We start from the raw sequence: 11,370 nt of genomic DNA on the forward strand, positions 1-11,370 counted from the left end.
TACTCAGTTTCTAGAGAAGGGAAAAAATAGTCTCAGTTTTCAAAAAAGTAAGAAATTAGCATACACAAAGCAAAGATAAGTAAGATACATTTCAATTCCTGATGGAATTCTAAAGCAGTTTATTAAAAGGAAGGTCTGTGAATATTAGGGGGGAAACACAGTGATCACTAAGAGCCAGCATGGTTTTATATAGAAAGAATGATATCAAATTAGCTTTGTCCATTTTTGGAAAGGAAACAATAATGGTTAATCAGGCAAAAAAATGAGTATGAAACATTAGATTTCAATGAAGGTTTGGACCAAATTTTTCAAGAGATCATTCTTGAAAAGATGGAGATATACTAGCTATGTGATTATGCAATAGATGATTTGGTATGTCATTGACTGAACCCAAAGGATAATCAGTAAAGAGTTTATTTCAATTTGGGAGAAGCAATAAGTAAAATTTTATCATTGACATATAAGGCTATTGAATGTATTAGTTTTAAAAATGTGTCTCTTTGTAACATTTAAAATATTAATCTACTCTGTCAACTCCCTCCTTCTCCATCCATTAGAGAAGGCATCATTTGACAAAAAGATTTATGTATACATATGCAACTTTACCTTATTTATTTCTGTTTATCTGTTCTTTCTCAAGAGGTCATTCTACATTCTACAGAATGCACAAGTCATTCTTCAAAGAATGCTTCTGTTGCTGTATATAATGTTCCCTTGGTTCTTTCACTCTTCATAATTTCGTGTAGGTTTTTCCACGTTATTTTACATTAATACATTCTTAATGAAATTTTCAGAAGATGCAAAGGAGAGTGGAAAGCTATTATTTTAAATTAAAAAATCATGATCCAAAACTATTTTGGCAACCTAGAATAATGGGATGAAATCAATCTTATTGAGCTGGCATTTTATAGCAACAAATGCAAAGTTCTATATGTGGTTTTTAAATCAACTTTGCAAATATAGTCAAAGGATGTTTAGCTATATACCACACATACATATATGAAAATGTCTAACAGAAAATGGAAGCAAACTACATACAATATACCTAACAAATAACATCTGATTTATATTTTAACATTTAATTTTCCATTAGGAGTCTTTCAATAGATCACATTATAGAAGCTTTTGTTATTGGCAATCTGAGAGGAGTTATGCTGACCTGAGTCATTCCACTGATGGAGGAGAGAAGCCCTCTTTGAGGTAATTGGTGGTTTAGTGATAGCTGTATGAAAATGAGTTTATGATATTTGAGGGCTAGGGGGAGAAAGGCATCACATTTTATTTATTTATTTATTTTTGAATTGTAAATTTTTTATTTAATTAATTAATTTAGAATATTTTTCCGTGGTTACATGATTCATGTTGTTTCCCTCCCCTCCTCTTACCTTCCCTACCTATATCCAAGGAGCAATTCCACTGGGTTTTACATGTGCCAATGATCAAGACCTATTTCCATATATTTGTATTAGGGTGATCACTTAGTCTACATCCCTAACCATATCCCCATTGACCCATGTCATCAAACAGTTGTTTTTATTCTGTGTTTCTACTTCCACAGTTTTTTCCCTCTGGATGTGAATAGCATTCTTTCTCATAGGTCGATCAGAATTGTCCTGGATTATTGCATTACTGCTAGTAGAGAAGTCCATTACATTCCACAGTGTACCCGTCTCTGTGTATAAGGTTCTTCTAGTTCTGCTCCTTTTGACCTACATCAATTCCTGGAGGTCATTCCAGTTCACATGGAATTCCTTCAGTTCATTATTCTTTTCAGCACAATAGTATTCCATCATGAACATATATCACAGTTTGTTCAGCCATTCTCCAATTGAAGGGCATCACCTCATTTTCATTTTTTTTTGCCACCACAAAGAGCATGGCTATAAATATTTTTGTAAAAGTATTTTTCTTTATGATCTCTTTGGGGTATAAACCCAGCAGTGGTATGACTGGATCAAAAGGCAAACAGTCTTTTTTTTTTTTAATAAACCCTTATCTTCTGTCTTGGAGCCAATACTGTTGGCTCCAAGGCAGAAGAGTGGTAAGGGCTAGGCAATGGGGGTCAAGTGACTTGCTCAGGGCCACACAGCTGGGAAGTATCTGAGGCCAGATTTGAACCTAGGACTTCCCTTCTCTAGGCCTGGCTCTCAATCCACTGAGCTACCCAGCTGCCACCCAGACAGTCTTTTAAAGCCTCTTGGGCATAGTTCCAAATTGCCTTACAGAATGGTTGGATCAATTCACAACTCCACCAGCAAAGGTCATCACATTTTAAATCAATTGACATGAATTTTAACTTTGTTCTGAGCTCAACAAAAGCAAATAAAACAGACTTTTGCAAGATATGTGAATCTTTATCATGTAGAGCCTGCTTTTATTTTTAAGTAAATAATGTCATCTAATAAGCTTCCAAAGCTCTCTTGCTTTTCTGTGCTTCTTCCTAGTTTATTTATTCTATTCTTTGCATTAAAAAGTAAAGATTCCACGATTTCTTTTCTTATTTTCTTCCCAATTTATTCTTGCATTCCCTCACACCCTGCCATTTAAAAAAGGGGGAACAAAGTACTTACAAAAAATATGCATTGTTAAGGAAATCGAACTCCTGAATTTACCATGTCCAAATATGTCTGCATTTTGACTACAATACCTTTGTCAGGAGATAAACATTATCTTCAAATTTCTGGAGTCAAAGCTTATCATACCAATGATCAGTGTTGTGAAATTTTTCAGTTGTTTTGCTTCATTATGTTGTTGCCACTGTATAACTTGTTCTCCTGGACCTGATCATTTCACTCTATATCAGTTCATATAGTTCTTTTCTGAAACTTCTTCCTTCTGTCTTCCACTATCTTCATAAAATATAATTTGTTTATTCATCCCCAAATAGCTGAATACTCACCTAGTTTCTAATCCTTCAACATTATCAAAATACCCTATTACAAAGATTTTTACACACACACATCTATATATTGCCTTTTTCTTTAATATATTTGGGTATAGAAAGTTGAATAGTGGTACATCTAAGATCAATAGATATAGATTACTTAATAACTTTGAGGGTGTTGCTCCAAATTGTTTTCCAGAATGGTTTAACTAATTCATTGCTCCACCAACAGGACAGTAGTATACTCATTTTTCCTCTAACAAACTTCTTTTTCCTTTTTTAACGTCTTTTCCAAGCAGATAGAAATGAGATCAAAACTTGAGTTACTTTAACTTGAAATTTGTTAGTTATTAGAATTTTCTGTTTATCTAATTTGGAATATTTTTACCTGCTTGTTGGTAGTTTGAATTTCTTTCTTTGAAAACTTCATGTTCTTATCCTTTGACCAAGATTCTATTGGAAAATGGCTCTTATTCTTATAAATTTGAATCTGTTACTTATGTATTATGGATATGAGGCTTTTACCAGAGAAACTGCCTGCAAAGACTTTTTTCAAGTTACCTATTTCTATACTAAATTTATTGATATTGGTTTTGTTTATGGAAAAACATTTTAGTTTTATGTAATCAAAATTGTTAATTTTAGATTCTCTGATCTTTCTATCCTTCTGTAGTCAAGAAATACCCTCACTCCATAAGTTGAAAAGGTAATTTAAAATTTTTTTAATTTAATTTATTTCACTAATTAATTTAAAATTTAGAATATTTTTCCATGGTTACATGATTTGTGTTCTTTCCCTCCCCTTCTGCAACCTCCTTCCCATAGCCAACAAGCAATTCCACTGAGTTTTACAAGTGTCATTGATCAATACCTATTTCCCAATTATTAATATTTGCAATAGAGTGATTGCTTAGAGTCTACATCCCCAATCATATCCTCAATGACCCCTGTGATCAAGCAGTTGTTTTTCTTCTGTGTTTATACTCTCACTGTTCTTTCTCTAGATGTGGATAGCATTATTTCTCTTAAGTCCCTTAGAATTGTCCTGGATCATTGCATTGCTGCTAGTAGAGAAGTCCATTATGTTCGATGGTGCCATAATGTATTAGTCTCTGGGTATAATGTTCTCGTGGATCTGCATCCATTCTTGGAGGTCATTTCAGTTCACATGGAATTCCTCCAGTTCATTATTCCTTTGACCATATTAGTATTCCATCACCAACATATATTATAATTTTTTCAGCCATTCCCCAATTGAAGGGCATTCTCTCTTTTTCCATTTTTTGCCACCACAAAGAGTGTAGCTATAAATAATTTTGTGCACATATTTTTCCTTATTATCTCTTTGGGGTACAAACCCAACAGTGGTATGTCTGGATCAAAGGGCAAGAAGGCTTTTAAAGCCCTTTGGGCATAGTTCCAAATTGCCTTCTAGAATGGTTGGATCAATTCACAACTCCACCAACAATGCATCAGTGTCCCAATTTTGCCACATCCCCTCCAACATTTATTGCTTTCCTTTGTTATATTTGCCAATCTGTTAGGTGTGAGGTGGTACCTCAGAGTTATTTCGATTTGCATTTATCGAATTATAAGATATTTAGAACACTTTTTCATGTGCTATTTGATAGTTTTGATTTCTTTATCTGAAAACTGCCTATTCATGTCCCTTGCCCATTTTTCAATTGGGGGATGGCTTGATTTTTTGTACATTTTATTTAGCTCCTTGTAAATTTGAGTAATTAGAGTTTTGTCAGAGGTTTTTGTTATAAATATTTTTTCCCAATTTATTGCTTCCTATCTAATTTTGGTTGCATTGGTTTTGTTTGTACAAAAAATTTTAATTTAATGTAATCAAAATTATTCATTTTACATTTTGTAATATTATTTATCTCTTGTTTGATCTTAAAATCTTTCCTTTCCTATAGCTCTAGCAGGTATACTATTCTATGTTCACCTAATTTACTTATAGTTTCCTTCTTTATTTTGTCATTTACCCATTCTGAATTTATCTTGGTATAGGGTGTGAGATGTTGCTCTAAACCTAATCTCTCCCATACTGTTTTCCAATTTTCCCAGCAGTTTTTGTCAAATAGTGGGTTTTTGTCCCCAAAGCTGGGATCTTTGTGTTTATTGTACACTGTCTTGATAAGGTCATTTACCCCAAGTCTATTCCACTGATCTTCCCTTCTGTCTCTTAGCCAGTACCATATTGGTTTAATGACCCCTGCTTTATAATACAGTTTAAGATCCAGTGTTGCTAGGCCTCCATCCTTCACATTTTTTTCATTAGTTCCCTTGATATTCTTTTTTTTTTTAATTTGGTCAATTTCAAACATTATTCCTTAGTTACAAAAATCATACTCCATTCCTTCCTCCCTTTCCCCCCACACTTCCAGTAGCCAACATGCAATTGTACTGGGTATCACATGTGATCTCGATCAGAACCTATCTCCATGTGGTTGATGTTTGCACCAGGATGTTTATTTAGGGTTCACATTGTCAATAACATCCCCCTTGACCCACGTAACCAAACAGTTGTTTTTCCTCTGTGTTTCTACTCCCACAGTTTTTCCTCTGAATGTGGATAGTGTTCTTTCTCATAGATCCCTCTGGGTTGTTCAGGATCACTGCATTGCCACTAATGCAGAAGTCCATTACATTCGATTGTACCACAGTGTATCAGTCTCTGTGTACAATGTTCTCCTTGTTCTGCTCCTTTCACCCTGCATCAGTTCCCGGAGGTTGTTCCAGTTCTCATGGAATTCTTCCACTTTATTATTTCTTTGAGCACAATAGTATTCCATCACCAACACATGCCACAATTTGTTCAGTCATTCCCCAATTGAAGGGCATCCCCTCTTTTTCCAATTTTCTTTGCCACTATTTTTGCAGCTATTAATATTCTTGTACATGTATTTTTCCTTATTATCTCCTTGGGGTAAAAACCCAGCAGTGATATGGCTGGATCAAAGGCAGGAAGATTTTAAAGCCCTTTGGGCATAGTTCCAAATTGCCTTCTAGAATGGTTAGATCAATTCACAACTCCACCAACAATGCATTAATATCCCGACTTTGCCACATCTCCCCCAGCATTCATTACTTTTCATTGCTGTCATGTTAGCCTATCTGCTAGGTGTGAGGCAATACCTCAGATATTTAGAACACTTTTTCATGTGCTTATTGAGAGTTTTGATTTCTTTGACTGAAAACTGCTTATTCATGTCCCTTGCCCATTTATCAATTGGAGAATGGCTTGATTATTTTGTACAATTGATTTAGCTCTTTGTAAATTTGAGTAATTAGACCTTTGTCAGAGGTTTTTGTTATGAAGATTATTTCCCAATTTGTTACTTCCCTTCTAATTTTTGTTACATTGGTTTTGTTTGTACAAAACCTTTTTAATTTGATGTAATCAAAATTAGTGATTTTACATTTTGTGATTTTTTCTGTCTTACTTGGTGTTAAAATCTTTCCTTTCCCAAAGGTCTGACATGTACACTATTCTGTGTTCACCTAATTTACTTATAGTTTCATTCTTTATGTTCAAGGCATCCACCCATTCTGAGTTTATCTTGGTGTAGGGTGTGAGATGTTGATCCAAACCTAATCTCTCCCGCACTGTTGTCCAATTTTCCCAGCAGTTTTTATCAAATAGTGGATTTTTTTCCCAATAGCTAGGATGTTTGGACTTATCATAAACTCTCTTGCCGAGGTCACTTACCCCAAGTCTATTCCACTGATGCTCCTTTCTGTCTCTTAGCCAGTACCATATTGTTTTGATGACCACAGCTTTATAGTATAGTTTGAGATCTGGTATTGCAAGGCCACCTTCGTTTGCATTTTTTTTTCATTATTTCCCTCGATATTCTTGATCTTTTTTTCTTCCAAATGAACTTTGTTATAATTTTTTCTAATTCAACAAAAAAGTTTTTTGGTAGTTTGATAGGTATATCAATAAATTAATCAAATAAAAAGTCAAAAAATGAATGAATCAATTAATTTGGGTAGTATTGTCATTTTTATTATATTAGATCATCCTACTCATGAGTAATTAATGTTTTTCAATAATGTAGATCTAGTTTTAATTGTGTGTAATGTATTTTGTAGTTGAGTTCATATAGTTCCTGTGTTTATCTTGGCACAAAAGATGATTTTTTTCTTGTGCCTTTAATAGGTTTTAGATATGATATTTTATGTCTATGTTATATATCCGCTTGAAGTTCATCTTGCCATTTAATGCAAGTTATTATTATTATAAACAGAATTTCTGCTAAACTGATTTTTATTTTCCCAGAAATTTGTGTCAAATAGACTTATCCTAGTAACTAGGCCTTTAGGTTTATTAAACATTTGGCTACCATTCTTTGCTTACACATATCATGTATTTAATCTTTTCCATTTCTCTGTTTTGATCAGTACAACTAATTTTGACAATTACTGCTTTGGAGTATAGTGTGAGAGCTCTACTTTGTTCATGATTTCCTTTGGAATTCTTGATTTTTTTTTGTTCCTCTAGGTGAATTTTGTTATTATTTTTCTAATTCTTTAAAATAATTCATAGATAATTTGATGGGTAGGGCATTGAATAATTAAATTAATTTAGTACTGCCATTTCCATTTTATTGGAAGGACATATCCTTGTGTAATTAATTTTCTCTAATTATTTAGGTCTGATATTATTTTGGCAAGGAGATTTTTTTTTTTGTATGTACATTCCCATAGTTTACAAGTCTGGATTGCTGTATAGCTTCCTTGGTTCATATCCTTTCACAATATTTGCTTTGGAAAATTGCTCTTTGCTTTATATTCCAATAGCTATTTTAGGTGGAATTTCTACTTCTATTTCTTCTTATTGGGGTGTTTATGTGATATACAGGAATCATGATGATCTATGTGAATTTATTTAATATCTTGAAATTTTGATGAATTGATTATTTAAATTAATTTTTATTTGACTCTATAATTGCTAGGTGAGACATCATTTCATCTTGTTCAATTTCTTTTTTATGATATCATGCTATTTAAATAATCTTGTGTTGTTTAAATTTTAATAGTCTTATCCAATCCCAAATGTAGTATCTTAAATATAGGATATAGGAACCTATATGGGAAAACTGAATTTCAAATATGTCAGATAATGACCCCAAACCATACACATCTTAATTAATAGAGGTAGATTTTGACTCCTATAGCCTATTTCTGTGCTCTTTTCATTCAATAACATGTAATAATGAGCTTTTTGAAGAAATCATCATAAACTCACTACTGAGTTTCTATTCCTAAAATGTAGCTCCCGTTCTGTCAGAAGGACAGCTCAATTCAGATAATTTCCTGGTTTGCTAATATAAAAAGATATAATAACCAGGGTAACTGAAAAGGTGTCTCAAGGAATGTTACATACTATCATAAATTGGTGAAGTAGAGTTAATATTTTTCACTCACCTTGCAGTACAGATATGGAGGGTATGGTACCCATTAGATTCATTATACTGCCTTCTCTATTTTGCTAACAGCTAGTCTACTACAAAATACAAAAGACATAAACTTAGGGCCAGAAAAGATGACTTGAAAATAATTGTGAGAAAAAATCTCTCTAAAAGATGACATGGCAATTTAATAATTCTGTAAAAGGTTATGTGTGACAGAAGTATTGGAAGTATTCTTATATTAGAAAAGTTACATAGCAAAGATGACAGATTAATAGTTAAAGGGACAGCAGTGCTACCAATTTAACAAAGAATGGAACATTATGAAATTGGAATGTATTTGGTGGAGCTTTCTTTCATAGGCAACTATCCCATGTAGTGCTTCAGAATCTTTGGTATGTAACTAGTGTTACTCAGCCACAAACATCAATAATTTCATAAAGCCTCTATCCTCTTGGTGCAAGGTAAGATTATTTTGTTTATAAAGAAAATTCATGCAAGGGATGTCACCAGAATACAAATAGATATTCAACAATATGATGCCTTTTTCATTTCTTGAGAGTTGGGGCTACTTATGCAATCCCCATTACTCTTAATGTGGTTGGTTAATGGATGCTTTTAGAAATAAAATTCTCTGTCTCTGTCTCTCTATATCTTTTCTGTCTTTTTCCCTTTTCTATCCCTCCCTCCCAGTGGTCACTGCTCCATCAAAGCTTGCAATTTCCTTTGTCAGGATCTCAGTATTACAACATTCATCTCAGTGGTTTCCTCAGGGTCTCTGAAGAAATTAAAACTGTATACATTTTAACTTTTCCAGTGAAACAACCCTCTAGTCAAAAAAAACTGTCCTAGGAAATAGGCATTTATGATTAGTCAGCTCCATTCCTCCCCTCCTACTCTTTTCTTTCAAGTCTGCTTTTGAATTTAAATCAGTACCAGCATGCTAATAATGATTTGATTCAAAGAATTCCTCTATATGTACTTCAGTACTCTTCCAGGGAAAATACAACAGTATGGACCAAGATGAAAATATAGAAAAACTAAATCTGAAGTTTTAAAATTTAAAGGGGAGGGTGAGGTGGAGAATCATCCACAAAATTATAGTATGATATAGATATAGGTTAATAGCAGTGAATGTGAAAAAGTCTGTAAGGATTAACCTAACCATAAACTCAATATAAATTGTTTGATGTGGCTGACAAAATTAGAATAATCTCAGGTTACATTAATTTAAATAAAATTTTATTCATAATCAAAGGAGCTAATAACTTCACTGGAGTTTTTGGCATTTTAAACTCATATAGAACATTGTGCTCTAAGCTTAAGCATATATTTGAATAGAACAGTAACAAATTAGAGCACATGTAGAAGAAAAACTTGGAAGAATTCAGGTCCTTAGAATGGACCACTTCCTAAATGAGCTACCCAACAAAAGAATGTCTTCATCATGAGACAGTGTACAACTTATGAATGGAACTGTTCAGTGAATAGCTACCAAGGAAAAGCAGATGAAGATTGAAGGTTGGACTAGATAACATCTATGATCCCTTCTAACACTAAGATTCTATGATTTTATAGGCTTCATCCCCACATTGAATTGGTTCCTTTCTAACGAAGAATAAAGACAGAATATGAACCAGACCAACCAAATATGGGTGACAGAATTTCTCCTCCTGGGACTTTCTGATGACCCTCAGACTCAGCTGTTGCTCTTTGTAATATTCATGGGAGTCTACTTGGTTACCATGCTTGGAAATTTGCTCCTCATCTCCCTGGTTCTGATTGATTCACAACTCCATACACCCATGTACTTTTTTCTGTGCAACTTATCTTTTGCTGACTTATTCTTTTCCACCAATATTGTCCCACAAGCCTTAGTCCATTTGCTGTCCAAGAGGAAGGTCATTTCCTTTATAGGATGTGCAGCTCAGCTTCTTCTTTTTCTCATATTTGGATGTACACAGTGTGCACTGTTATCTGTGATGTCCTATGACCGGTACTTGGCAATATGTGACCCTATGCACTACCCCCTCATCATGACATGGAAAGTGTGTAGTCAATTTTCCTTGGGGTGCTGGGTCAGTGGTATACTGGTGTCCTTAGTGGATACTACATTCACATTACAACTCCCCTATCAAGGAGACAATAAGATTGCTCATTTCTTTTGTGAAGCCCCAGCCCTTCTGGTTGTAGCATCTGCAGACATTCACAAAGCAGAGACAGCCATTTTCTTCATGGGAGTGATGATTCTTCTTGCACCTGTTTCCCTGATTCTGGTCTCCTATGGAGCTATAATAGTGACTGTGGTGAAGATGAAGACAACCTCAGGGAGACTCAAAGCATTTTCTACCTGTGGCACCCATCTTCTTGTGGTCATCCTCTTTTATGGGTCAGCAATTATCACTTACATGACACCCAAATCTTCAAAGAAGCAGGGAAAACTGGTTTCTGTGTTCTATGCTGTGATAAACCCTATGCTTAACCCTCTCATCTATAGCCTGAGGAATAAAGATGTGAAGAGGGCATTCAGGAATGTAATCAATCGAGGGAAACTCTTCAGATTTATCCTCTCACTATAATTGTACTTAGCTGTATCTCTTCCAAAGATGCTCCCCAGGAGGAAATGACCTTTCTCTTATAACAGATAATAAGGAATGCAGGCTTATATTGCACCTTAGCTGTGTATAGAATATTTATATATTATATATTGGTAATATAGCCCAGCTCTGGGAAGAAGTGTGTTGTAATGTAGCTATCACTTTGGAGCTTTGGGTGGTAATGGAAAAGATTTAGAGAAGAGAATCACAGCAATGTGGCATTATAGCCATTTAAGAATCTGAACTATTCTTGACTTTTAACCATTTATCAATTGGGTTTTGACTTTTATTCTTATCAATGACTATTCATATTTGTTACAAGTGTTTTGTTTTTCCTTTTACCATGCTGGAGGAGGTGGAGAAAGAGAGGAAATGTTTATTGAAAAGAATTTTAATATCTTCTCTGGACTTAGTGTTTGGAGGCAATGTGGTATAAGAGTTTTTGAGGATTAACTGTGAT

The 11,370-nt window shown here is 34.1% G+C and overlaps 1 protein-coding gene across 1 annotated transcript; it reads left to right on the plus strand.

Moving 5' to 3' along the window:
* The first annotated feature begins 9,944 nt into the window (after nt 1-9,944).
* LOC100010708 (olfactory receptor 2D2) lies at nt 9,945-10,892 on the plus strand. The gene has a single exon (XM_001364036.3). The coding sequence runs from the start codon at nt 9,945-9,947 to the stop codon at nt 10,890-10,892; it is 948 nt and encodes a 315-aa protein (XP_001364073.3).
* Nucleotides 10,893-11,370: the final 478 nt, after the last annotated feature.

Source organism: Monodelphis domestica, chromosome 1 (assembly GCF_027887165.1).
Source record: "Monodelphis domestica isolate mMonDom1 chromosome 1, mMonDom1.pri, whole genome shotgun sequence".
Classification (NCBI taxonomy): domain Eukaryota; kingdom Metazoa; phylum Chordata; class Mammalia; order Didelphimorphia; family Didelphidae; genus Monodelphis; species Monodelphis domestica.